The 27,449-nt window shown below is 50.5% G+C and overlaps 3 protein-coding genes and 1 long non-coding RNA gene across 5 annotated transcripts in view; 2 read left to right on the forward strand and 2 right to left on the reverse strand.

Annotated features, from left to right (window-relative positions):
• The window catches only part of SUGP2 (SURP and G-patch domain containing 2), a 32,302-nt gene extending 32,080 nt beyond the window's left edge, over positions 1–222 (reverse strand). Inside the window, exon 1 of the mRNA XM_023247731.2 lies at positions 107–222. The gene's annotated coding sequence lies outside the window, so the exon portion shown is untranslated. The remainder of the gene's footprint in view (positions 1–106) is intronic.
• Positions 170–19,485, forward strand: ARMC6 (armadillo repeat containing 6). Its single transcript, XM_011290882.3, has 8 exons — positions 170–303; positions 7,515–7,688; positions 8,759–8,841; positions 13,432–14,005; positions 15,619–15,764; positions 17,074–17,205; positions 17,506–17,643; positions 18,715–19,485. Exons 2-8 carry the CDS (start codon positions 7,562–7,564, stop codon positions 18,925–18,927), a joined length of 1,413 nt encoding a protein of 470 aa, XP_011289184.2. The 5' UTR covers positions 170–303; positions 7,515–7,561; the 3' UTR covers positions 18,928–19,485.
• On the reverse strand, positions 4,815–17,546 carry LOC109494944. The gene is made up of 3 exons (XR_002150120.2): positions 17,442–17,546; positions 10,579–10,660; positions 4,815–5,255 (listed from the first exon to the last, which is right to left on the reverse strand). It is a non-coding gene; the product is annotated as an uncharacterized LOC109494944 (long non-coding RNA).
• Positions 19,486–24,575: 5,090 nt separating the features above from the next.
• SLC25A42 (solute carrier family 25 member 42) overlaps positions 24,576–27,449 on the forward strand; it is a 30,565-nt gene continuing 27,691 nt past the window's right edge. For both annotated transcript variants that reach the window (XM_019820110.3, XM_003982095.5), the window contains exon 1: positions 24,576–24,676. The gene's annotated coding sequence lies outside the window, so the exon portion shown is untranslated. The remainder of the gene's footprint in view (positions 24,677–27,449) is intronic.

Here is a 27,449-nt window from a genome sequence, read left to right on the forward strand (position 1 = left end):
TCGCTTCTACAAGGCAGACGCTCCCGAGGTAAAAGATTAATTTGTTGGGGGCGGCGGCGACGGGGAGCGGCCGTCAAAAGACGGCACAGACGCCGCCTCTGCACACCTGTTGGCTCTCTCAGCTTTACCCGTACTCGAAGTCACCCTTGATCACTCCGGGAGCGGTCCGTGGAGCTGAGGGAGGCCGAGGCGAATTGGCGCCAGCGCGCCTGCGCGCGTACGGTGGCCGGAAGGGACCAGAGGTGGCTCTGCCGGGTGACAGTCGCGAGCCCCACCCTTTCCCCACGTGGCTGCGAAGACCGGGTGAGAAGCTGAGGCTGCGGAGTCCCTTCGCGCGGGGAGGGGAGTGGGCGCCCCCGGGTCGGGCTGGTGACTGTGGCGCCGCCCTCGCGGACCTGGTTTTGGGGAATGACCCTTACAATGACTCTTACAGCTGCCGGGGGACAAAATTCTCCATTTCCCTGGCCTCTGCTTTCTTTTCATTCATTTATTCATTCATTCATAACCTATGTACTGAGTGCCTGCTGCGTGGTGGTGAACAAAGTTGACTGGACCCCAGTTCTCCTGGAGGTTAAATTTGAGGAAATGCCTCGACAGTAAATGCAAATGAAATAAATGAACCGTGTAGCTCCAGGTAGATATACTATTAAAATACAAGGATGATGCAGTAGGAGAAAGGGGGCTGCTTTAACCAGAGTGGTTATGAAGAGGGTCCCTTTGGTAGCTGGGAAAGATGAGAAAAAGGTGGGAAAGTGCGGGTGGGAAGGTGTAGGTAAGAGACCTATAAAATCCACGTAGACAAAGGGCTGGTAAGGAGACTGGATTTTGTTCTGAGAAGGTTGGGGTGCTACCGCAGGATTTTGAGCAATGACGTCTCTTTGTGATTTCAAGTTTCTGTCCGGCACTAAGTGGAGAATAGAAGTGCAGTGTGGCAGGGAGGAAGCTGCGACTGTGCCTGAACCAGGGTGGGTGTGTCCAGGTGGAGGAAGATGAGGAGTCATTAGAGGCCCTGCTGTGTCAGGGCGGTGTTTTCTTGATGAGCAGAACCCTGACTTAGAAAGGAAAACTGGGGGCGCCTGGGTGGCGCAGTCGGTTAAGCGTCCGACTTCAGCCAGGTCACGATCTCGCGGTCCGGGAGTTCGAGCCCCGCGTCGGGCTCTGGGCTGATGGCTCAGAGCCTGGAGCCTGTTTCCGATTCTGTGTCTCCCTCTCTCTCTACCCCTCCCCCGTTCATGCTCTGTCTCTCTCTGTCCCAAAAATAAATAAACGTTGAAAAAAAAAAAAAAAGAAAAAAAAAAAAGAAAGGAAAACTGGGTGTCAGTTTGGCCTTGCTAACTCCCTTTCTTTTCATACCTTGGACCCATGAAGGGAGCTGGTAATGCTGTTTCCCCCCTTTCCTAGTGTGACCTGTTCCCAGGTGGCTCCCAGATGACCATTCCTAGGCACCGTCTTTCTCATGAGCTCCAGATCTGCACTTTCATTCTGCCCCCTAGCCCTGTGCCTGACCTGGGGGACCCCTGCAGGACTCACCCTAGAGGTGGTCCCAGAGCTAGACATTGATCTCCCCAGCTCAGGGAGCTCAGGACTGGGCAGGGGGAAGTTCATGGGGCAGGGGAGACAAGGTCAGAGAATACATATAGGTCCTAAGTGGTCAGGGGAGGCTCCCAGGACGAGGCAGCCTGGAAGAGCTAGCAGGAACTCCTCAGAGAACCCAGGTGGAGGGAAGGTGTTCAGGAAGCAAGGTGGCATGACGGCCAGACCTTTTACTGCTTGTGTGGTCTCTGGCAGGTTCTTCCCCTCTCTAAGCTTCAGATTCCTCATCTGTAAAGTAGGCACAATGGTATTTGCCTTTAGGATTGTGCCTCTGTGACAGAGTGGCCACTCACTGTTGGCCTACTCGGGTCTGAAGCGTGCCTCGGGTGGTGGAGTCAGGAACAGAGTCCCTCCAACAGCCACAGCTGGGAAGTTGTTGCCCCTTGGAGCTGGTCAGGAACACTCCTCAGGCACATACCAGCCCAGGTGTCTCACTGAGAAACTATTGAAACAGAAAATCTTCACTTTTTTCCTTCACCTTTGACCTGGAAAATCCTTAGCAGTCCCTAAACAGGCTCCTTGTTCTTCTGGGCCAGAAGGGGGTGGGGGGCGGGGGGTGGCTATCTGCAAGGGAGCAAGGTGAAGTGTTTGATGCCCTTATGCCTCGCCCCCCTCTAAGTAAACTGGTCTAATTACCTCTAAGCAACAAAGGAAAGGAACAATAGCTAATGTTTACTGAGCTCTTACTCTGTGCCAAACCCTATTCTAAGCACTTTATGGAATTAACTGACTGAGTTTGCATTGCAGCCCTATGAAGTAGATTCTCTTTGTTTATCCCTATATTACACAGGAGAGAGTTGACTTGACCAACAGTGAAGTTAAGTGGAAGGCCCGGGATTCAAGTCACCCCGGCTGGCCCCAGAGCCCGTCCTCCTCCTCCCCAAAGCATCTGCACAAACACAGATGGAATATTCACATCCTGCGCCACCTCCACAAAGAGAAGGAAGCATGGGCTTGAATGGCCTGTTTCCCACATGGCCCAAATTTGCACTCAAATTTTTGTCACATTCCCCTACTGCTGTCCTAGAACTCCCTGTGCCTTTGTTCCCCTAACGTTTTCTTGTGATGTTCAAATTCTATAACAGACGTGGGACCAGAAACAAAAAAATTGTTTTGAAAGACAATATTAGGGCAATTGAGAAAGTTGATCATGGAGCGTATATTAGCAAATAGTATTGTATCACTGTTAAACTTCCTGTGTTAAATTTTCGTTGTGCATTGAACATGTAAGAGCATCCTTTTCTTTGGAGATTCATGCTGATGTCTTTAGGAGGGAAGAGTCTGATGCCTGGAGCATATTCTCGCATGGTATGTGTGTATGCAGGAACATACAGTGTCTCCAAAAGAGATTAACTTGGCCAAATGTTAACAACTGGTAAAGTTAGAATGGAACAGGTGTTCTTTGTACTATTCTTGCAACTTTACTATAAATTTTTAAAATGATGTATTTTAACGGAAAGTAGTACGTCAATAAACGAGGTAGATAGAGTAAAACAAGCAAAATGAAAGGAGTTGTTAACCCCAGGTGCGCTCTGGGCCTGAGGCCTGTTTCCCCCTTTGTTAAAACGAGAGGGTGGTTAATATTAGGTGTTAAACCACTTGTACCCCAAAGACCTCCTTGTTGAGATCATAATCTGTTTTTACTTAGGGTTCTGTCTTACTTGACTCCGTGATTTACCACTAGTCTCGCAGAGGAAAAGATATTGCCCAGGGTTGCTGGGTCATCCAGCTGCTGATACAATCCTCTGGCTTTCAGCCTTTGCCTGTGCCGGGTTTCATTTGCTTTTGTTTTTAAGCAGTACTTTTTTTTTTTTTTTTAATGTTTATTATTTTGTGAGAGAGAAAGAGCGCAAGCTGGGGGAAGGGCAGAGAGAGAGGAGAGTCCCAAGCAGGCTCTGTACTATCAGCGCAGAGCCCAAGGTGGAGCTCGATCTCACAGAAATAAGGAGCCGAAATCAGGAGTCAGATGCTTGACCAACTGAGCCAACCAGGCGCTCCCAAATAGTACTTTTTAAATTCATCTGTTACTTACATACCATGATATCCACCCATTTTAAGTGTACAATTTAGGGGCACCTGGCTGGTTCAGTTGGAGGACCATGCAACTCTTGATCTCAGGGTTGTGAGTTTGAGCCCCACGTTGGGTGTAGAGATTACTTAAATAAATAAATCTTTAAAAATAAATAAATAAATAAATAAACAAATAAATAGTAAAGTGTACGATTTAGTGATTTCAAGTATATTCATAAAGTTGTGTAACCATCACCACTGTCTAATTGTAGAACATTTCATTACCCCCAAAGGAGACCCTGTACTCATTAGCAGTCACTGTCCATCCCCCTTCCCCCGCCCCTACAACCACTGGTCTGTTTTCTGTTCCTGTGGATTTGCCTGTTCTGGACATTTCATATAAATGGAATCACACACTATGTGTGTGGACCTGTGTCTGGCCTCTTTCACTTAGCATGGTGTTTTCAAGGTTCTTCCACGTTGTAGTGTGTGTCAGTGCTTCCTTCCTTTTTATGGCCGAGTAATATTCCATTGTTCAGACATACTACATTCTGTTTGTCCATTCACTTGCTGATGGACGCCCCGTCCTTTTCACGGTTGTCATGATTTATTTGTTGACAACACCAGGTGTTTGTCCTGTAGTTAAGTTACCCCCCTCCTGAATGGTGATTTTTGTAGACCCACATCACCATAGTATTGGTTGACGTGTCCCTCTGACCTTGATTTCCTACAAACTGTTCATTAGCTCTAGATCCTTGCCTGTCCAGTATGATAGCCACGAGTCACAGATGGATGTTTACATTAAAATGAATTACAATTGAAGTTAAAACATACACAGTGCCTCAGTCACACTAGCTACGTTTCAGCTGCTGGAACTCACATGGATGGCACAGATATAGAATATTCCATCATCACAGAAAGTTCTATTGGATGCATGGTCATATTGGGTTTGAGTTTTTGGCAAGATACCTTCATAGGTGCTTTTCATTCTTGTCCACGGGCAGTGGTGATGGGTTTCTCTTCTGGTGATGTGAAATCACCAGTGGACCCAGGTACTACCCACTCGTCAGGTTCCTTATCAGTTTCGCTTCTCACAGTTTTGCAGCCTGTGTGGATGGTTGTCTAAATCTGTCTTGTGGATAATTAGTTGGAGTTCATATACAAAGCAGAACTTTTCCTCATCCTCTCTTTCTAACCTGGTAATTATATGAGGGACATAGGATAAATGTTGGATTCTTTATTTGCTGGTTTTCAACAGAACAAGCAGGGTGTGTTTTAGTACTATTATGAACGTACAGATTTTGATTTTGATATCAAAATACTGTTTTTTATTTTGTTTTCTTTTACTGCTCACCTGTCACATCTTTGGCCCATTGACGACTCTTAGGGTTTGCTCCCAAGTCCTTTGACGTGACCCTGTCTGTTTTTAGAAGCTTCCTTGCTTTCTGGTCTGACAAGATGTTCCTGGCTCGTCTCCTCTGGCCTGTTTTCTTCTCAGTCCTAGAATCAGCCATTCCTCCAGGAGCCCTGTCTTCTTTGGTGGGAAATGGGACTAAGGGACCACAGTTGGTGTTCAGGGTGTTCACTTCCTCAGGGTGTTATTTCCTCAAGGTATTTTCAGTTGATATCACTAGAAAAATGGTTCTTATTGCCTAAGAGAAAATACATCATGAGTTCGTATTAATAATTCCAGTCCGAATTTAGTTCTAAGTGTCTTTTTTTTACCTTTTTGTTTGTTCTGTTTTGTTTTGTTTTAAGTAGGCTCCATGCCCAGCGTGTAGCCCAGTATGGGACTTGAACTCACGACCCTGACATCAAGACCTGAACTGAGATCAAGAGTTGGACACTTAATCGACTGAGCCACCCAGGCATCCCTATTTTTTGGATTTTTTAATGTTAGAATCTTTTTTCTTTTAGGCTAGTTCCTAATGACATAAATATTATGACTTACTTGCCATATCCACATTAGCTTCTGAATAGCATTACTAATATCATTTTCGATAACGTGATTTCTGAAAACTGTTGAAGATTTTCTTTTGTAAATTTTTCTTTTCTATACTTATTGTACATCCCAGTAAGAACATATGGTTCTATCACTGCATTAGTGATAGATGTGCAATATGCATCGTAATATGTAAAAAAAATTTTAATTATATAAAATATTAATAAAATAAAATAACAAAACAAATTAAAATAATAATAAAATTAATAAAAATATTAAAAATATATAAAATATTTAAAATTTTTTAATGTTTATTTATTTTTGAGAGAGAGAGAGAGAGAGACAGAATGCAAGTGGGGAGGGGCAGAGAGAGAGAGGGAGACACAGAATCCAAAGCAGGCTCCAGGCTCTGAGTGTAGAGGCCGATGCAGGGCTCGAAGTCACGAAACCACAAAATCATGACCTGAGCCAAAGTCAGACACTTAACTGAGCTACCCAGGTGCCCCAATCACTGCATTTTTTTAAGTTTATTTATTTATTTATTTTTGAGAGAGAGAGGGAAGGAGGGAGGGGCAGAGAGAGAGGGAGACAGAGAATTCCGAGCAGGCTCTGCACTGTCAGCATAGAGCTCAATGTAGGACTCAAACTCAGGAACTGTGAGATCATGCTCTGAACCAAAATAAAAAAGTGGGAAACTTAACTGACTGAGCCACCCACATGCCCCCATCACTGCATTTTAAACTCCACGTAGATAAACGGTTAGATTCACGGTTTTCATTTTATTCTTGATTTTTAGGAATTGCTTTCATTTTTATTTTGGTTCATATTGATTTATTTATTTTCCTAAGCATGTAAAGCATTTATATGAGTTCTAAATTTAAACCAATGAAATAAGGTACATTCGGAGAAAATAATCCAGCTTCTAGTCTTGCCCACATCACCCTCTTCCCTACCTCCCCCTTTGGGAAACTATTTCTATTAGTTTTTGATTTAGTGTTCCATTTTACTTATTACTATTAATTTTTATTTTGAAGCTTTTATTGGTATAATAGCGTACCATTATAAGTAAGTTGTTTTATTATATAGTCACATTATGGAATACCTAGTTATATAATGAAGTATCATATAGTTATAACATTACATATTATGATGCATATTGCACATCACAGATAACACAGGTTACGTATAATATAGTATTATAATCATATATTATTTCTTTATGATGGTGTAATAACACATAATGTTGTTAAGGTTATTTTATCCTTTCTTTGTTGTTTACTGTAAGGACACATATTAATGTCTCCCCTTTCTTAGATAAAATGTAATCTACCTGCCCTCTACTGCACTTTTCTTTAATGTTTATTTTTGAGAGAGAGAGAGAGAGAGAGAGACAGTGCAAGTGGGGAAGAACAGAGAGAGAGGAAGACACAGAATCTGAAGCAGGCTTCAGGCTCTGAGCTGTCAGCACAGAACCCGACATGGGGGTCGAACCCATGAACTGCGAGATCATGACCTGAGCCCAAGTCGGCCGCTTAACTGACTGAGCCATCCAGGCGCCCCTGCACCTTTTTTTTTTTAAGAGAGAGAGAGAGAGAGAGAGAGAGAGAGCACAAGCACACACAAACAAGCAAGGGAGGGGCAGAAAGAGAGAGGAAGAGAGAGAATCCCAAGCAGGCTCTGCATTGTCAGTGCAGAGCCCTATGTGGGGCTCAATCTCATGAACTGTGAGATGTTGACCTGAGCCAAAATCAAGAATCCAATGCTTGACTGACTGAGCCACCCAGGCATCCCTCTTCTGTACTTTTAGAAGCTCTGCACATGGTGGGGTATCAGCCTTTTCTGTGATCCAGGTTGTAAGAATTTTTCCTGGTCGGTCCTGGACTCTGGCCCCTGGTTCCCTAAATGATAGCCAGGCTCTCAGTTGTCCTCTCACCCTCAATGAAACTTTCTTCCTCTCTTGACTTCTCAGTTTGGGAGTGTCTATCAGGCGGGCACCTGCCACTCCATGCACAGGAGATGAAGATGGCCTCCAAGCGCATCACCCAGGAGACCTTCGATGCAGCCGTTCGTGAAAACATTGAAGAGTTCGACATGGGACCAGAGGAGGCGGTAAAAGAAGCTGTGGAACAATTTGAATCGCAAGGTAGGGCAGCATGGCTCTGTCCCAGCGCTAGTCTGGCTCTTTGCCCGATAGCCACCTCCAGTCCACAGCTCTTAACATACAGGAGTGATGTCCTACCGTGGCTCTGTCTTGCCTGTGTGGCAGCCCTGGACCTGTCCCTTCTCTGCACTCTGCCCTGGATAGGCTGGTGGTCTTCTCCCACTTGACTCTCGCCCTCCCTCTACTTGCCTTGACCCCACCCAGACATCTACAGGGCTGAGTCCTTCAAAGTGGGTTTCATTTTAATTGAAATCGAACCCATCGATTTCAGGCTTCTCCTGACCACCTCTCAGGAAACAGGGCCACCTGCCTCCCTGCCCACCTGCATTCTGGCTTGAGTTCATGGGGACAGAAAGGGGTATTGTCATACCTGTTGTCACACAGGGGACCTGTTGTCCCCTGGCCACAGCAGGGACCTCCCCTGCCCCACAGCGGTCCATGGCTAGGGATGGAGAGTCATCTGATAGTGGCAGAGGCAGGGAGCTGGGAATGAGTACCCCACCGTACCGCTCCTGATCTCCAGTCCTGGTCCCTGTTGGCCAAGCCCAGTCAGATACCAGAGGGCAAGGGAACCCAGGGTCCAACTTCTGTGTCCTGGGCACAGAGTGGGGTATAGACACTGGACAGCGACTAGAGGAGTACCCAGAAGTGTTCTGTGCAATGGGGCCTTCCTTGGTGGTGCCAGGGTGGGTGAGGACACAATGGGAGGATGCAGGGTAAGGAGCAATGGGAGCCCCAAGGGATAAGCCCCATCTCCATTCACCAGGTAGAATGTGTCCCTCACTGCAGTGTGGCCTGCAGCCTCACTACTGCTCTGCTCCCATTGGTTGGAGAGGGTCAAAGGGCAAAGACCACCCCCTTGCCACATCGTTATACCCCTGTATGGATGTGGCTACTGGGCCCTGGTGCAGAGGGTTTGGGGTGGGGAGCTGGGTAGACCTCCAAAGGTCTCCAGAGTGGGGTGGTCCCTGAAGAAGGGACATGAGGTATATTCCAGCAGGCCTATCGGGATGATGGCTGTCACTTGTTTCCTGATTCCCCCACCCCCACAGGGGTGGATCTGAGCAACATTATAAAGCTGGCACCCAAAGTCTCTGCAGATGGACCCCAGGAGCCTACACATGACATCCTCCAGGTAGGAAGGGGTGGCCCATGTGGACAAGGCTGGCCTTACACATGTGGTTCCACCTTTTAACGGTCTGTTAGGGATACCTTTTCATTGGTTACCAGATGGCAGATACAGGCTCTGAAGGGCAGGCACCCAGCATGTACACGCAAGCCTGAGCTGTAGCCAGGGCTCCCTGAGTTAACATTTGAGGGCCTTTTGGGGCTGGATGGTGTTCATGGTAGTCCCTGGTGTTGGGAGCTTTGGGGGATAGGGAGCCATGGAGGAGTCTCTTGGGAGGAGCCTCCCAACCACTGAGTTTGCTCAGAGACGGACAGGAATTGCAGGAAGAGAATGGGACCCTAATAAGACTGTCACCTATTAAGCACTGACTGTTCACCAGCACATTACAGCCTGCCCTCTTAGCACTAAAACTGGCCTGCGAGGTAGGTGGTCCCTGACTTACTGATGGGGAAACAGAGACCCAGAGCCTGTCTTCACTCTCCAGCACCCAAGCAAGGAAGGTAAAGTTCACAGAAGTTAAATGCTTTCCTTAAGATCATCCATCAAACACTGATAAAACAGCTCTTGATGAAACAGCAAAAGGCTCTAGTGTTTATTGAAAACTGACTATGGAATCAGTTCTGTGCAAGGTGCTTTCTTTGTGCTATATCAAGTTATTCTCCCAAAGACCCAAGGTTGAGATTATTATCCTTATTTATACCCACAGATGGGTACTGCAAAGAGGAAAAAAATGATTTACCTGACAAGAGAGTGTAGTGATAAAAGAGGAAGTTAGAAGACACAGCCCTGGGTGTGAACCCAGCTCTGCCCAAGGCAAGGTATTTACTTCTCCCTGCCCCAGCTTCCTCACCATCTCCTGCCTCACAGAGGTTTTGAGAAAATTCTCATTGTTGTTTTGACTTATTTGCTAGTAAGGATGAATATATTTTAAAATAAGCTTGCTGTCTTGACCATTTTTTTATTGGGCTGTTCATCGTGTTCTTATTGATTTGTAGATGCCCTTTACATATGAACCATCTCAGTCACAATAGTCTTTAGTAATCACTGAGTATTTCTTAAGTGCTCAGCATTGTGCTAAATTCTTTTTTTTTCTTAATTTTTTTTTTAAATCTTTATTTATTTTGAGAGAGAGACTAAGTGTGAGCAGGGGAGGAGCTGAGGGGAGGGAGACACAGAATCAGAAGCAGGCTCCAGGCCCTGAGCTGTTAGCACAGAGCCCAATGCAGGGCTCGAACTCACGAACCCTGAGATCATGACCTGAGCCAAAGTCGGACGCTTAACCAACTGAGTCACCCAGATGCCCCTGTGGTAAAGTCTTAAAACATATTATTTCAATCTGTTGTTAGTCCATTTTGCTGCTCAGGAATCTGAGGCTTCCCAAAGATAACTGACTCAGCTGTGATCATAGCCAGTGAGGGACAGAGCTGGGACTCCGACCCAGGTCCCTCTTCCAGGAGAGTCAAGCTGGGAACAGCTCTGATGTTTTTACCAGCAGTATAGGAAACTCCATTTATTTACAACCTTTGCTCTTTTACTCCACTTAATTTGACTTTAAAATTTTTATTTTTCATTATTGAAGAAGAATGTGAATGTATCTGGCATAAAAGATTTAAGTAGTAGTCAAGCATTTATAGCAAAATCTGAAAGTCCCTGTCATATCTCTCCCATCAACCCCTTCTCTCCCTTTCCATGTGGGAGGCTCCACACACATTGGGTTTCATATCCTCCCAGCCTTATTCTCACCTTGAAGTTGAATGAGCCCCTTCTCGTGCCACAGCACCGTTGACCTCAGTTGTTGTGGCTCCGATGTGTGAAAAAGGCTTATCTGTAGAAGGAGAAAAATTCAACTCCATGATGCCTTTTGAAAGGAATCTACCAGAGTCATGAAACTTGTTGCCCACAGACTTGTAGAAACAAAACCAAGAAGTCCTGGAACTCTCTGAGTACAAATGAACCAGACCAGTTTGGTTTTATTATTTTACTATTTTTTTAATTAAAAAAATTTTTTTTATGTTTATTTATTTTTGAGGTGGGGGGAGGGGCAGAGAGAGAGAGGGAGACACAGAATCCAAAGCAGACTCCAGGCTCTGAGCTGTCAGCACAGAGCCCGATGCAGAGCTCGAACTCACCAACCGTGAGATCATGACCTGAGCTGAAGTCGGATGCTTAACTAACTGAGCCACCCAGGCGCCCTGGACTGGTTTTATATGTGAGGAGTTTCAGAATAAAGGCCATCAGTCATAGAGAGAAGGACCCCAGGGTGGAGGACAAAACCCCTAACACAATGCCGAGTTGTCACAGGTGGAGCACAGTTGGCTCTGCCACCTTCACGTTAGCCACTGTCCTTTCCTCAGCCATCAGCAGGGTCACAGCACCTAGGGACCGTGAAGACCACCAGCCAGCTCAGAGACTCGCCTTCCTGATGTGACCCAGGACAGGAAGAGATTCCCCATAAATTGAATGGTTACTAGGATGCCAATTTTGGTCATTTTCTTTTTCTGTCTTACCTTACTAAACCCAGAGTATGAGAACTCCAGCACTATGCATCCTCAATGGCACTTGTGGCCCGGCTTTTCAAGTTTCTTGCAGGGTTCCTGCTAAAATGCTACATTCCCTGTCTTGGGTCTATGGTAAAATATATGTAACACAAATTCACCATCTTAGCCATTTCTAAGCGTATGGTTCAGCAACATTAAGTATAGTCACATTGATGTGCAGCCATCCCCACCATCCATTTCCAGGACTTTCTTGGATTCTCAGACTGAAACTGTCCCCACTAAACACGAACTCCCCACTCTCTCCTTCAGCCCCTGGCCATTCTACTTTCTGTCTCTATGACTGTGACTCCTCTAGGGACCTCCTGTAAGTAGAATCACACAGTATTTATCCTTTTGGGTCCTGCTCATTTTCCTGAGCATAAGGTCCTCAGGGTTCATCCATGTTGTCACCTGGGTCAGAATTTTGTTCCTTTTTATGGCTAATAATATCCCATTGTGTGACTGGACTACCTTCGGTTTATCCATTCATCCATGGATGGAAATTTGGGTTGTGTCCACCTTTTGTCTACTGTAAGTAATGCTGCTGTAAACGTGGATATACAAATATCTCTTCAAGACTGCTTTCAGTCCTTGTGAGTATGTACTCGGAACTGGGATTGCTGGATCATATGGTAATTCTCTATTTAATTTTTTGAGGAACTTCTAGGCCATTTTCCACAATGGGTGCAGCAATTCACATTCCCACCAGCAACACACAAGGGCTCCATTCCTCCACATCCTCATTAGCGCTTGTTATTTTCTGGCTCTGTGTGTGTGTGTGTGTGTGTGTGTGTGTGTGTGTGTGTGTGTGTGTTTATTGTAGCCATCTTGTAATGGATATGAGGGTATCTCATTGTGGTTTTGATTTGCATTTCCCTAATGACTGGTTATGTGGAACATCTTTTCACATGGCGATTGGCCACCAGTGTATCCTCTTTGGTAAATGTCTATTCAAGTCACATTCTCTGCTTCTAGTCCATTAATATTCCATGTCATTGAAACATATGCTCAGGTAACTCTACAAATCTAGCTCAGTGAGGGTTGTCCAATGGGCATCCTAGCCTTTCAGGGCAGTTGTGGCTAAATCAAAGCCCTTTGGGTTGGGTTGATGGTTATCTGTAGAACTGCCTTCCCTGGGGCCAGGGGCCAGTGATTTCCTGAGCTCCAGGAGGCTTGGGCTCATCTTAGACTCATTGCTGAGACAGGTGTGGAGGTGATGGGAGTTAAATGGTGGCTAGACTTGTATGCTCTTTTTTGTTTAGTTTATATGTGAGAGAGAGACGGAGTGCAAGTGGGGGAGGGGCAGAGAGAGAGGGAGACACAGAATCTGAAGCAGGTTCCAGACTTGGAGCTGTCAGCACAGAGCCCAATAGAGGGCTCGAACTCACAAATCATGAGATCATGACCTGAGCCAAAGTCAGACGCTTAACTGACTGAGCCACCCAGGTGCCCCTGTATACTCTTTTCAAATTGTTTTCTCTTGTTATTACTTTTCCCCCCAAGGGCTTTGTGTTGAATTGGGGTAAATCAACAGTATGTCTGGTGTGGTTTCATTTGGCAGATATATATCTGTGGAGTGAATGGGAGAGACAAACAGGAGACATCTGGTATCGGCAGGTCTGGCAAAGGTAGCTTTCACCTTCCTCGGAGAGCTGGCCACTAGAGGGTGCGTTAGTTACAGTTGCATGATAGGCAGCCCCAAACAGCAGCCGTTTTATGTTCCTTATGATTCAGCTGGGTTGACTGAGCTCAGCCAGATGGTTCTTCTGCCGGTCTCTCTTGGACCCTCTTGCAATGGCAGCTGGGGCTAGAATGTTTAATTTGTCAGCATTCATGTGTGTGGCTCCTTGGAGGGACGCTGAGATAACTGGGTCTGTCCTTCTCTATGTGGCCTCTAATGCTCAAAGCTCCTAAAAGCACAAGGTGGAAGCTGCCACAGCTGGACTGAATTTCCACCACAGCCCTAGATCCCAGAAGAGGGAAGCACGCGGGGGTGCAACACTCACCGTGGAACCTCTTCGGGCTGAGCTGACACTGAGGCTTCTCCCGTGTCCTCTAGGCCCTGGATGACCTGCAGGAGTCCGTGGCCCACTCTCGCCCCCAGGAAGTGTCAGCGCATCTTGCCCGCTTTTTTGAGCAGTGCAAGCAGCACAAACCTTGCCGCTTCCTGGCAGCCCAGAAAGGGGCCTACCCCATCCTTCTCGCTGCCTGGAAGCTTGCTGTAGTGAGTGACCAGGGCCTCCTGCTCCAGGCCCTCAATGCCGTGTCGGCCCTGACCGAAGGCCAGCCCGATCTCCTGGACACCCAGGGCTTGCAGTTGCTGGTGACCACGCTGGCCCAGAATGCCGATGCAGCCGATCTGACCTGTTCTGGGATCCGCTGTGTGTGCCATGCCTGCCTGAAGCACGAGCAGAATCGGCAGAGCCTGGTGAAGGCCGGTGTGCTGCCCCTGCTGACCGGGGCCATCACCCGGCATGGTCACTGCGCCGATGTGGTCAAGGAGGCCTGCTGGGCCCTCCGAGTCATGACCTTCGATGATGACATCCGTGTGCCCTTTGGCCGTGCCCACGACCATGCCAAGATGATTGTGCAGGAGAATGGAGGCTTGAAGGTGCTCATTGAGGCCGCCAAAGGTAAGAGCAGGTGTGAAAGAGAGAGTTGGGTTTTAAGATTACTTCAGGCTGGCCCCAGAAGATTACTTCTGCTTACCTCTTTTGGCTTACCCTCACCCACACGGCAGCCTTAGTGGAACAGTGTACCTACTCTTGGTTGCTGCTCTTGGGGAGTTCCAGGCCAGTGCTCGTTGGCCAGGACCAAATTTTGTGCCCATTTCTGGAGCCATTTGGGGGAGGGGTTTGGCTCTGTCCACTCACACAGAGTGGAGAAGGGAGGGCTTCCCAAGGGGACAAATAAGGGTGTTTCCCAAAGATGGTCCCCAGTAGAGGTTTACACTTTGGTTCATACTTAGCCACAAATTCTTAGGCATGTACATGTTCTTGACTAGGGTGATCCTGGCGAGCCAGCCACAGGAGGTCACAGTGCTAATGTTCAGACCCTAAATTCCCTGCCTCTGTCCACTGTACCCACCAGAAAAGGCCTGACTGGTTTGATGCATAGAAGATGCTAGAAGAATGAATTCTTCCCAGCCTGCCTGTGGCTCTGGCTCTATGGCTAGGCTTGTGTGTTTGACTCTGGCCCTGTCTTCTGGAGAGACAGGCTTGCCTCAGTTTCTTCTCCACACCTCCGGAGAGGGTGAAAACAGGTTCTGACTATCTGCAAAGTCGGCTGCTTTTCTGAGGGGTAGTTTACATCTTTCTTGTTTACCAGCAGGAATTCCTACCAGTCAGGGTTCTACCAGAGAAGCAGAACTAGTGGGATCTGTTTGTGTATGTATATGTATATTTATTTCAAGGAATTGGCCCATGTGGCTGTGGGGCTGCTGAGTCTGAAATCCATGGAGCAGGCTTGAGAGGAGCCAACATCACAGTCCTCCAACCAGCTTCTTCCTCTTCAGGAAGACCTTAGTTTCCCTCTAAGGCCTTCGGCTGACTGGACAAGGCCCACCCAGACCATCGGGGTCATCTTGAAGTCGGCCGTTCGTAGATGTCACCACATCTAGAGATACCTCTACTCAGATTAGTGTTCATGCCATTGCTGGGTGCTGCACCCTATCCCGGGGTGGGGGTGGGGGGGCATACCAACGGACTGTCACAGAGCTCTGTATAAATTATGGCTATCCGCCACCCCCCATGTGGGCCTCAGTGCAGGCAGGCGTCTCCTCCCTCGTGCCTCTGAACTTAGTCTTCGGCATCTGTGTTCAATTTTGCCTGGGTCAACTCTATCCATATGTCCCTCTACAGTTTCTGGGTTTCCCGTTGCACTTAGAAAGGTCATTCCCACCCCAAGAACATAAAAATAGCCTTGGATGTTTTATTATAGCACTATTATGGTTTTCTTTTTTTAGTTGAGATCATCAGTTGGTCTGGAATTTATCTGGGACACGGTGTGGGGGAGGGCGTGTTCCCGTGTCTTCTCCTGTGGCCAGCAGGGGGCACTGCAGGTTTGGGCAGCCCTGGTGTCCACCCGAGCTCTCCTGTTACTGGTGGCCACCCTGCCTGGCAGAAGGGCCCAGCTTCCCAGGTTGAGCAGGATGTGTATCAGGACCGCTGGCTCCTGGCTCCAAGCTGGGACTGGTCCTCTCCCATGTGCTCACCCCCCAGTGATTCCTCTTCTTCGCCCTCCACAGCATTCTCTGACAACCCCAGTGTCCTGAGTGAGCTCTGCAGCACCCTATCCCGCCTGGCTGTCCGCAACGAATTCTGCCAGGAGGTCGTCGACCTTGGGGGCCTCAGTGTCCTGGTGGCCCTCCTGGCCAACTGCAGCGACCACCAGGTGGGCCTCCAGAGCCGTCTTAGGGTGTGATGCCCCCTCATTTGGGTTTCGATTTGTCATTTCTCTTGATGCCAAGGGAGGGTTCCAGACTTCTCAGTGAACTCTGCCCCTCTGGGTCCCTGCCACCCAGACAAGCTTGAACCAGAACATGGTTGACCCCTGAAGCAAAGTGCAGTTTTTCACTTCTCATTGACCCGAGGAAGTAAAGTTTTTGGGGAAAACAAATCCACCCACCCTCTCTTACTGTTCTCTAGCACCTTTGTATTTTCTGCCAGCAGGGGGAGGAATGCAAGTGGGTGTTGGCAGGGGCTGGCCCTTACCCTGGCTCAGGTGTGTGAAGCTTGAGTGAGGCAAATCCTTGGTGCCTCGGTTTCCCCACCTGTAAAATGGGGCAGGGACCCCTATTCATTATTCTTTCATTTAGCTGTCACATATCAACCCTCTGTGTACATGCCTGGCCTGTGGCAGCAACAGTCCTGTTGTCCCCAACCCCCGCTCATGATGTCACCCAGGCTCCTTCTGTGCAGGTGACGGAAAGCTGAATTTGACCCAGCTTAAGCAAATGAGGGGATGGATTTTGTTTGTACTTCTGCACTGCCAGGGGTGGGTGGAGGCTTGGTTTCCCTCCTACTGTTTTCTCTTTCTCTTTCATGGCTCTGCCCCTCACTGGGGAGGTCAGCAGTCCCAGCAGCATCTGGTCAGCTGTCCTCAGCTCAGGTTGGTTGGCACTCACCTGAGGACTCAGCTGTGGCCAGGGGACCCTGTGCTCTAATTCCTGGTCTGAGCTATATGTCCCCTCTGTGTGTGAGGGGTTTCAAAGTTGTCCAAATGCCTGGCCTGGACTTAAGTGTAATTCACAGGGTCTACCCCGCTAAGCCTCCCCTGCCTTTTTTTTTAACTTTTTTTTTTTTTTTTTAACATTTATTTACTTTTGAGAGATAGAACATGAGCAGGGGAAGGGCAGAGAGAAAAGGAGACACAGAATCTGAAGCAGACTCCAGGCTCTGAGCTGTCAGCACAGAGCCAGACACGGGGCTTGAACCCATGAACATGAGATCATGACCTGAAGTCGACGCTTACCTGACTGAGCCACCCAGGTGCCCTGCTCCTTGCCTTTTTTATGCAGCAAGTAATAACACGATGCTTGCGTGCCCCAGGCTGGCCCCACCAATTGTTCAAATAGCAAAACAATCCTAGACCCTCCCTCAAGACCCCCTTCCCACCAACCAGCAACCAAGCCGTCAGCGTCTGGCATAGCACAGGAGGATGAGCTGGCCAGAGGTGACCCCCACATTGCCCTCCCTTTTAGGACCTTGTGAAGCAAGTGTTGAGTGCCCTGAGGGCCATCGCAGGCAATGATGATGTGAAGGATGCCATTGTTCGAGCTGGTGGGACAGAGTCCATCGTGGCTGTCATGACCCAGCACCTGGCCAGCCCCCAGGTACCTACCGCAGGCGGGACGTACACGAGGTGGGGCACAGTGGCTGTATCTGCATGGTGCTCTTTCCCATTTCCTCAAGCAGGGCTAGGGCTGGAGTGGGGCACACGAGAGGCCTGGGTTGAGACCTTCAGAGCGTGGTTGATGTTTTTATCCCTTGGTATCACTCTGGTTATTCCTGATCTGGTATATACATGGGCTGGCAGCCATCTATCCAGGTGAAATTGCAGGGCACTCACCTGGGGGATTAACTGTGGGGGCCCGCCAGGGCATCTGTCTCAGCCATTCCCATGACGCCCACAGGTGTGCGAGCAGAGCTGTGCAGCCCTGTGCGTCCTGGCCCTGCGAAAGCCAGAGAACAGCCGGGTCATCATGGAGGGTGGCGGGGCCCTGGCTGCATTGCAGGCCATGAAGGCACACCCGCAAGAGGCCGGAGTGCAGGTGAGCCTGGGGATAGGAGGAGGGAGCAGGTCTCAGGCCCTCCCTGTCCCTGTCCCTATCAAAGCCCAGTTCTCTCAAGGTCTCTACTTCTCAGCCCCCCGGAGTCCTATATCTGTTTCCCAGTTCTGCCCACGGCTGTCTTCCTGTTCCTTTGCTGTTCCTGCAGTGATCTTTTCCTTTCCTAACAGACCCTATAGAGGGATAGTTCGAGGAGCGGGAGATGGGAGGAGAGCAGGTGGGGATCTGCTGGAACCTTTGGAAAGCTCCTTGCTGACCATGGCCACTCCTTCATGTTCTGCATGCAGGACCCACTGTCCATACCTTACTGGGGAGTCAGGGAAGCCGAGCAGTAGACAAGGCTGTGCGTGCCCCTGCCGGAGACCCACACACCTCCCTGTATCTTCCAGGACTGTCCCCACCTCCCCCACTCCCACCTCTTGCACCCTCCCAGCACAGGGGCCTCCTTGTTGGTCCTTAGACACACCAGGCTCTGTCCCACTCAGGGCCTTTCTGCCGATAGTGTCTCCTCTGGGACACTGTGCCCTTGGCTCGCTCATCACCTTGCCCACGCTTGATCACCCTGGCCAGACAGCCCCTCGCACCTCCCTTCCTCATCTAGCCTCCCAATGGTGCGGTGCTTTGTGGCACCCACACATGGCAGAGGAGCAGGGCAGAGATGTTGGCTGAATGGGTGATGATGTAATTGACAGGTGGACCCCGTGCACAACCCCCCTCTTCCCACTGACTCTCTGCTGGCTCTTGCCAGCCTCAGGGGATCTTGCTCTGAGACAGAGGGTCCTACACCTGAGGGATCTGCCCCACCTGCCAAGTACTTGGCTGCCCCGAGCTTCAGTTTCCTCGCTTGGGAGATGGGGAAATCAGCCCTGCCTCCCGGGGCAGCTGAGAGGATGAAGTGGAGACATGAACCTAGCCTGATGAACCACAGCGTAGGTACCTGCTGTATGTTGGTTGTGGTCATCTTTGCCCCGTTGTGTTATGGTGAGCGCCCCAAGGTCAGAGTAGACCCCATGCACCAGCTTACAGCCACTCACCTTCAGTTCTCCCTCCCAGAAACAGGCCTGCATGCTGATCCGTAACCTGGTGGCTCGAAGCCAGGCCTTTTCACAGCCCATCCTGGACCTGGGGGCTGAAGCACTCATCTTGCAGGCCCGTGCTGCCCACCGTGACTGTGAGGACGTGGCCAAAGCTGCCTTGCGGGACCTTGGCTGCCGCGTTGAGCTCCGGGAGCTGTGGACTGGCCAAAAGGGCAACCTGGCGCCATGACCCCAGGCTCAGTCTGGGCCGTGGCTCTGGATGAGTCATATGACTCAGGAATAGGGAGGAGGTCTGCGTCCTGCCACTCTACTCCCCGGATTCCTCCCCCACTCAGCAAGAGGTGTTTTCTGATGGGATCAGGTACCAGGTACCGGGCTAGGGTGTGAAGGGAGCATTGGTGAAGCATCTACACAGCAGAAAGCAGCTCCTGGGACCTGGTCTCTGTTCACCTCGTTCCCCTCACCAGCCAACAGCATTGGTGTTACTCATCCTGCCCTCTCACCCCCACCCCATGCCCCTTCCTACCAGAATGGCCTCCTTAGCATTGCCCAGGGGTGATGTGCTGATTGAAAGATTGAAATTTAGAAGCCTGCCGGCCAATCTCACAGCAGGGTGGGGCCCTGCTTCAGCTCCTACAAGTCTGTTTTCTCCCCTGCTGGTCTGTCACTTGTAATATGGGTTGCACGTGCCTTGCTCTGCTGGACAGAGGGCGAGGACCAAGCTCTTCTGCCTCCAGGGGTCCCAGACCAGTCAGTACTGCCCAGTAATAAAAGATTGTTAGCTGAACAATGGAGGGATCTCTTCCATAGTGCCGTGGAGTATGGAGGCTGCATCCAGCTGCCTAAGAGAATGGGAGATGGGCAGACATCTGGGGAGGCTGTGGGGTCACTAAGGAAAGCAAAGGAGTTTTTAGAACAGCCTGGGATATATGATCTGCTGTCACTCTCAGACAGTCTGCTGGGGCCATGGTTCACACTTAGGGTCTCTGGGCCCCAAGGCCACTATTTCTGAGTTTGTATCATTCAGTTCTGTGGCCTTGAGCTAGTGACGTCATCTCTCTCAGCCTTGAATGATCCTCTGTAAAATGGGGAGGGCGAAAATAAAGGCTCCTCTCCGGGGGTTCGAGCAGTTAGGCACATGGGAGGTACCCAACTGTCTTAGCTTCACTACCTCAGTTACCCTAGAAGGACTGACCTGTATTCCCCTGCCTGGGGACTTGAGGTCATTGCTCTTTGGGTGGCTTGGGCAGCCTGCCTGCCTTTTTTGAGCCTCACTTTCCCCATCTGTAGTATGGACATCGCTGTAGCTGCCCCCAAATGCCCACCGCAACCCCCAGGTGTCCTGGGGGTCCCCAGGCAGCTGTGCCCAGCAAATCCCAGCTCTCCTCTGCCTTTCTACTTGGGGGTCATGTTGTGGTCATCTGGCAGCTTGTGCAGCCCAGGCAGGGTCAGGTAGCTTCAAGACCCCTGGCGGGCTCCGGGCGCTGTGCCTGACCTCTCTAGACCACACATTGGGAACCCCTCGCCTCTCTTAGAACGCTCAGCCTGTCGCTTGTCATTCATCTCCCCTAGCTTGAGAAGGGCCTGAATTTGGTCCTTGATATTAACTCACGCCCTTTCCTAGAAGCCTCCTGGTTTCCATGGCTGATGCAAATAGCTGGGGCAGGGGTGGCATCGCCCTGGTCCTAACTCCCTATGTGGCCAGTTCTCCCCAACCATCGACTGGGAGGACCATGCCAGCTCAGGGAGGCTGACATGAACCTCAGACCCAATCACCTCATTCTGACTCCCCCACTGGGGACTCACCAGACACGTACAAGGATCTTGCATCTGCTCCAGGAACTGCTGTCCTGACTTGACTTCTGGGTGGGCCACCCATGTGACCTTGGGGCAGTCTTCAGGCCCTGTGAGCCTCATGCCTCCTCATCTGTCTAATGGGAGGTGGGTGGTACCAGCCTATTTCTGGGGAAGCCTGAGGCACCATTCCTATAATTCCTGCCCCAGCTCTGCTCTCAATCTGCCCAAGGCTCCCCATTGCCATCCCCATAAAACCAACTGTTCTCCAGGCTCTGCCCACCTCCCAACCTCATCTTCCCCATACTCCTTTTTAGTTGTCTTCCTAGCCACATCAGCCTCCCTACCTCTGGACCTTTGCACATGCTGTGCCTTGCATGGAGCACCTTTCCCCCAGCCCTCCTCATGGCCAGCTCCTTTCTGGCACTAGGTTCCAGCTCACATGTTGCCTCCACGGGGATATTGCTAGTTCCCCTTCCCTGGCACCCTCGTCCCATCACCTTGTGTGCTCTGTCTCTGAGCTGTAAGCTTGTCTGAGGTCACCTTGCTTATGTGCTTTCCTGTTTGTCTGCTCCCTTCTGTCCATGAGTTCCATGTAGGCAAGCTCCTATTTTCCTTCTTTTCTCCAACTTCCTGTAAATGTTTTTGAATATACACCTAAGTAATAAGGGGGTGATTTGGAGGGAAGGCCTCTGCCCCCACAGCTCCAGTGTTCTCCCCTGGGCCCCTGGCCAGCCTTCCTCCAGCTGCAGGCTTCTTTGGGGAGGCATGGCTCTAGCTTATCAGCCCTTCACACCTTAGTCTGAGAAAATGGGCTTTGTCAGTGGGTGTGGCTCAGGGTCTGTTTGGACCCAGGGTGGGTAGGCGTATCACGGAGGTTGGGTTCCAGGCTCTGCTCTGCCACCTGAGGTGAACCTCAACGTCCTCTCCTGAAAACGGGTTAAGTGTGTTGCTACACAGGGCCACAGCTCCCAGCAAGGCACACAGCCCCTCTCTAAGGAGTGCTTGCCATCCTTGTGGACTGACATTGAAACCAGGGCTGAGGAGGAAACTACTGCAAAGGAGGGGCCGGTATACTCAGGCAATGACCCTACTGCTGTGTGCTCGGTATAGCTGAGCTGTGGCCCAGCCTCTCTGAGCCTCTGGGAGGCTGAGTGAAACTGCCTTGAAACCAGTTGGGTTTGGCTGTCAACGCTGCTACATTCAGCAGGTGTCCCTCCAGCCAGAGGAGGACCCAGGGTCCTGAGTTATAAACACATCTTTGAGAGGCAAGGCCTATGAACCCCATTTTCCAGATGAGAAATAGACTCCTTGGCATTTGAGGGGCCACAGTGGGATGAGAACCCAGCTTGGCCTGCCTCCACGCTCCTCCTCTTGCCAGCGTTGCTAACCTGACCTTGGGCAAATGGCTCTCTGGCCTCGGTTGATTAAGCCCTGTCACTATGCCCAGGCCTGGCTCACAGCCATCGTGTCAGATGATTCCTGGGATCCCCGCGAGGCAGAGGAGACTGGGGGGCAGAGAGACAGTGTCCTGCACAGAGGCAGCCAGGCTGACACGGAAGAGTTAGGATCCCAGGCACCCTGGCCAGGCACAGCTGAAGTGCCCATAGTGGGGGTGTCAGTTGCTAATGCCAAGGGGCATTACTGGCCATTGTTGGAAGGCAGAAGGGAGGTTGACCGGCGCCAGCATGCTGACAAGCAGACAGAAGCCAGAACCCAGGCATTGCCTTTGGCACCCTCTGGAGAGGCAGCCTAGTGCTGGGCTGCTGCCTGACCCTTGTCTCAGTTGGCACTGTACCTAGGGGTACCGTGGGACCTTCCAGGAGCTCGCTGCCTTCCTCCCAGGGCCTGACAGGTAGGTGCTGTGAGCAGGGACTCTTGTAGCATAAATATCTCCCTCTTTGGGTGGTAAACCCCACCCATAGTTGGTCTATGTCCACATTCCATGAAGCGCTATTTACAGAAAGGGAACAGGCCCCGAGAACAGTTTATCCATCACCAACACTCAGCAAGTCCTGGCTGTGGACCAATAAAGTTGTCAGTGTTTCACTTCCATTCATTTTGTTAGTGCTGCCATTAACCCTGGAGGTAGTTGGAGAAACTGAGGCAGAGAGTTTGAGTCACTTGCTGAAGGTCTGGTAGCCAGCAAGTAAAAAAGAGCAGGGACTCAAACCCAGCCTCAGGCCCTTCCAGCAAGGAATACCTGTAATGTGAGGATCAGTTTTCTCATCTGCAAAGTGGGTGCTGTCTCCCTCCTTGCCCCCCGCCCCCAACCATCTGGAAATCAGGTCACGAGATGGTGTTAGGGAAGCACCCCGCCCAGTAAGGACCTGATACCCATTAGGTGTTCAGCAGACCTCAGAGCCCTCCTCTTATCCAGAGAGCAGAATGGAGACCAGAGTCTGGAAGTTGCCGGAAAGCAAACCACAGCTGGGAGGTATGGAGAGAGGCCCAGGTGGGAATATCATGAATCAGATGGTGGCCTCAGGCTAGTGACATCCACAGTGTGAGCCTTGATGTTTTCCCCCTCCTCCATACTAGGAGGCCTTTGTGCTGTTGTGGATTAAGCACCTAGCAGGGGGCTTGCACAGCCCTGAAATGTGAACCCTTAGGAAGGCCATCCTCAGGTTTGCTCCCTCCCAGGATTCTTTGGCTATGAACTTGATCTCCACCAACTATACCCTGCACCTCGAGGAAATAAGAGCCAGTATCTGGGAACATTTATAACCCTCTCCACCCTGGCCCTGGAGATTAAGGGAGTGCACTTAGTGAGTCAGGAAACTGGGTGGGCTTGGGCGAAGTGCCAGTGACACAATGGAGCACTGGATGGCAGGTGTCTTCTCTAACTGCTGGCGTCTATCTGCAGAGAATCCCATGAACCGCACCTCACAGAGAAGCTGAGGCCCATAGGCCAGACAGACCTGCTGAGGGTCAAATGCTTTCACCAGAATAAGACAAAGGCTGGGATAGAAGTTCTCACAGGGAAGCCACCCAAAAAAGGAAAGATTAAGGTATGGCAATCATTGTCCCCTGAGGAAACATCCACAAGCACCTTGACCAAGGTTGTGTGGTGGGCGTGTAGCTGGACATAGATTCGACCCAGACCGCTCAGGCCTCTGGTGGTTCTTCTCTGACACTGCCTTACCCCACTTGCAAAGAGCAGGTTGCTCTAAATTCACCCCCCAGATTTAGCCACTTGAAGCGCCGTGGGCATGGAGCTTGACCTCTCTGCCAATGGTGGCTTTGACCTCCTAGGATCAGGATTAGTTTTCAGTTAATTCACAAAAGGCTTATCCGGGAGAAGGCCTAATGGGGATATCATGAACTCAGAGAAGTCAAACACTTCCAGAAAACCACAAAGCTCGTAGGTAGGATTCCACCTGTTTCCACATCTTCACAACAACCTGGAGCTGCAGAGGACAAGCCCGAGTGACCTCAGAGAATCTGCCCTCTCCGTGTCTTTAGCAGAGAAATAACGGAGAGTGAAAGAATGGAGAATTATCCCAGGAATCTTTCAGCCGCGATGGCCCATGTTCACAGCCAGAGTTGGAGGTCTTGCTTCCGTGCTGTGTGGTCAGAAGGACAGCCTCTTTGACATAGCCTCAGGGGACCCTGCATGGGGCATCCAAGGCCATCTACGGCAGTCGCCCTCCGGGCCAAACTCTGCACCTTGCACACGCCAGCCGGCTCGGAGGTGCACCGCCCACTGCCCCTGCGACCGGCCTTTGGGCCTGCCTGTCTTCGGCTTTGTAGCCAATCCTCATCGCCCTCCAGGCTACGCCCTCCGTTCTTCTCGAGCCGGCCGCGCCAGCCACTTCTCTTGCCCCCCAGGGATTGGTCGTCAGGGCTGCTCGTCTTCCGCCAGAGTTCCAATCTTCGCCTACCTCCAGGCCCTCACCTCCCGGCACCTCGCACCCTGAGAGACCACCTCTGGGACCAAAAACCTCACCCAATAGCCCGCCTTTGCCCCTCAGTGATTGGCTCTAGGGGCTGCCTGTCTATTTCATGCTAACCAATCCCTGTCTTTCCGAACGCTGATTGGCCAACGCGCAGCCAATCGGAGCGTGGCGTGGACCCCTCCCGCGGCGCGCGCTGAGGGTGCGCGAGGCGGGGCCGTGGTGGCCGGAGGCGGCGGCGGCGGCGGCGGCGGCGGCGGCGGTGGTGAAGGCGACGCGTCCCAGACGGTAAGGGGGAGCAGGGGGCGCGGGGTGGCGCAAGCGTCGGAGGGTCCGCTCCCCTTGGGCCGAGCGAGGGCGAGGCACGGTCCTGTCATGTATCCTGGGGCGGGGGCGGACGAGGCAGGGCGTGACAGCAGCGTCAAAGGGGCAGGGAGAGGTTAAACCCCCCCATCCCTGCACCCCGCATCCGGTGCTCCCTGGGGACCCTCCCAGCCGAATCTGAACCTTCACGGTCAGTCCGCGCACACCTGACACCACGTCCCTTCTTGTTGACAACCCCCCCCCCCATACACCTGATACTGCCCACTTCTCTGACATTCCCCACACCTCTAGAGCCATGCCCCCAGGAGCTCTGCACAGTTGAGGCTTCACACCCACAGGCATCTGAGTCTGTACCCCCACTGATACTCTCTCACACACACCTGACATTGCACACCCCCACATCACCTAAGATCGTCCCTCTCAGTGACATCTCCACACCCAGATCCATGCACCCCCACCTCTGCAACAGGGCCTACATCCCCTACTATACCCATGCCTGAGCCTGTGATGCTAAACTCTGGCCCCGCACTCACACCTGGTCCGGGTCATATCCCCTCACTAATTTTGCTCACATCCAGGTCTGTGCCCTTCTCACTTGCCCCCTCCCTTCAGCAACTCGGGTCAGGGTCCTCAGGTACTCTCCCCCTACCCCTGCATCTGCCCTGTGCCTTTACAGTTCCTCTCTCCATCACACACCCTCAGTCTGTGTGCCCACCCGTACCTTCTTACAGGTGCACCCATGTTTGTGCCCCTCTCTGTAATCCTTGAACCCTTCCCCCACCCAAAAGAAAAGCCCACCCAGATGTTATATTTTCATTTATGAGAGTCTATAAAGTAACCTCTAGGCTTAGAATAATCCCTTTGGCTGGACGAAATTACAATTATCTCCATTTTACCAACAACAAACCTAAAGGGACTTCAGTTGGGGAGGCAGAGCCCATCCCTCCCTGAGCATTGCTGACTCTTCTCTGTAGACCTTCCCTGTTTTTGCCCATCTGTTGTGCTTATCTCTGAGGGGTTGGCAGGGGAAGGGACCCCTACCTTCCCTGCAGCTGTTCCTCAGGAGTCATGACTTTGAGTCCAGAAAGACTGAGCTGGAAGGGGTGGCCCCTGATTGTTGCTGTAGCACGTGTCTCCGAGTCCTGGGGCTCGGTGGGGGTGGGGACCTTGCAGGAGTGGGACTTCAACACCTGGGGTGCCACCAGAGGCTAGGTCACCTGGGAGGGAGCCGCTGGCCTCCCGCCTCTGGCTCCGGCTCTTGCAGACTGAAGCCCCTCACTGACCCTCAAGACCTCCTTGGGCCCCTAAAGTTGATAAACCTGGAGAGTAAGGAAACACTCTTCAGAGTGGGGCGAGCTAATGTTACAGCCACTTAGAGCCAAACTGTAAAACTGGAGCCTGGTGTGGTGCTGGGACTAATGATTTTTCTGGAACTTTTCAAGTTCCCTGGAGTGTAACTTGCAAGTGTGCAGCGTAGAAGGAACGGGTGGCTCTGTTGTTGAAAAGTAGTAGTGTGGTGTGGTTTCCTGTAAGGTTTGCATCGTGCCTCTTACCCCCCTTTGGTCTCTCCCTGCAAAGATGGTGCCAGAATATTCTGGAGGGTCACCTTCAGCTTCTCCTGGAGAAACTGAAGCCATTGGGGTTTTCTGTCCAAATTCAAAAGGAGTCATTTAAAACGTGTGTGTTTATGTATGTGTACGTATATGCTTATAAGTAGATATACACATGTATGTACATCACACTCATATATGCATAGACACACATTTTATAAATACAGATGTATACACCTTTCTTATATATACATACGCAAATCTATAAAATTTGACAAGGTAATTGATGTACGTGGTAAAAAAAAAAAAAAAAAAAAAAAGTCCAAAAGGGCATCCAGTGAAAATTAAGCACGTCTCCCCTTATCTGCACTCTGCCCTTCTAGAGGCATCCATTGTTAATTGCCCTGTTTCCTTCCAGAGATAGTCTATGGCGTGGGGGAAAGATGTATATCCCCCACCTCTTCTAAACCCCTGATACATTTGCATGAGCTTTTTATCAAATGGGTGTGCCAGTGTAATAGCCAGTCCCTCGCTGATGACTGTTCAGGTTGTCACTCGTAGCTTCTCTTGCAAACTGAGCTTCAATGAATAGATGGAACCATGCATGAGCAAATATGGAATGAATGTGTGTGGGGCTCCAGCACAGACCCTTCGAAACCTCCCTGTCTTCCTGGAACTCCCATGCCAAAGGGCATGTCCGTTTAAATGGTTAATGTTCCTCCAGAGAGGCTGTGCTGCCATCAGTTGTCTCTCGGCTGTGAAGGTGGAATTCTTGTTTTCTCTCCCAGCATCCAGAATAGATATTATCCAGTGTTTTGGTCTCTCCAGTCTGATAGGTAAAGCACAGCCTACGAGATCCTTTTGAACACTTCTGTGCTTTCTGTCCATCTCCTTGGCGTTCTAGCCTGGTGGTGATTAAACATTATACTTGTGTTTCTCTTCCACAGTTAGACTAACGTTCAGTCCAAGAACTATTTGAATCCCTATTCTGTGGAGCTCTGGAGGAAACCTTGGGTGTGTGTGTGGGGGGGGGGGTCCCTGCAAGACAGAGACATGGGTATTGGCCACAGTCCTGGGAGGGGAGGTCTTAAGATGTCTAACATTTTTTTTAAGAGGTGTAAAAGTTTTTTTCCCACTCGGATCCAGCAAAATCACTTGGGTGTCAGATGAAGTTGAGATAAGTCAGA

The sequence above is a fragment of the Felis catus genome, chromosome A2, assembly GCF_018350175.1.
Source record: "Felis catus isolate Fca126 chromosome A2, F.catus_Fca126_mat1.0, whole genome shotgun sequence".
NCBI lineage: Eukaryota > Metazoa > Chordata > Mammalia > Carnivora > Felidae > Felis > Felis catus.

Coding starts and splice junctions, on each gene's coding strand:
- ARMC6 (XM_011290882.3), top strand. CDS start 7,562: ATGAAGATGGCCTCCAAGCGCATCACCCAGGAGACCTTCGATGCAGCC. Junction 8,842..13,431: donor CTACACATGACATCCTCCAG/GTAGGAAGGGGT, acceptor CGTGTCCTCTAG/GCCCTGGATGACCTGCAGGA. Junction 17,206..17,505: donor AGCACCTGGCCAGCCCCCAG/GTACCTACCGCA, acceptor TGACGCCCACAG/GTGTGCGAGCAGAGCTGTGC.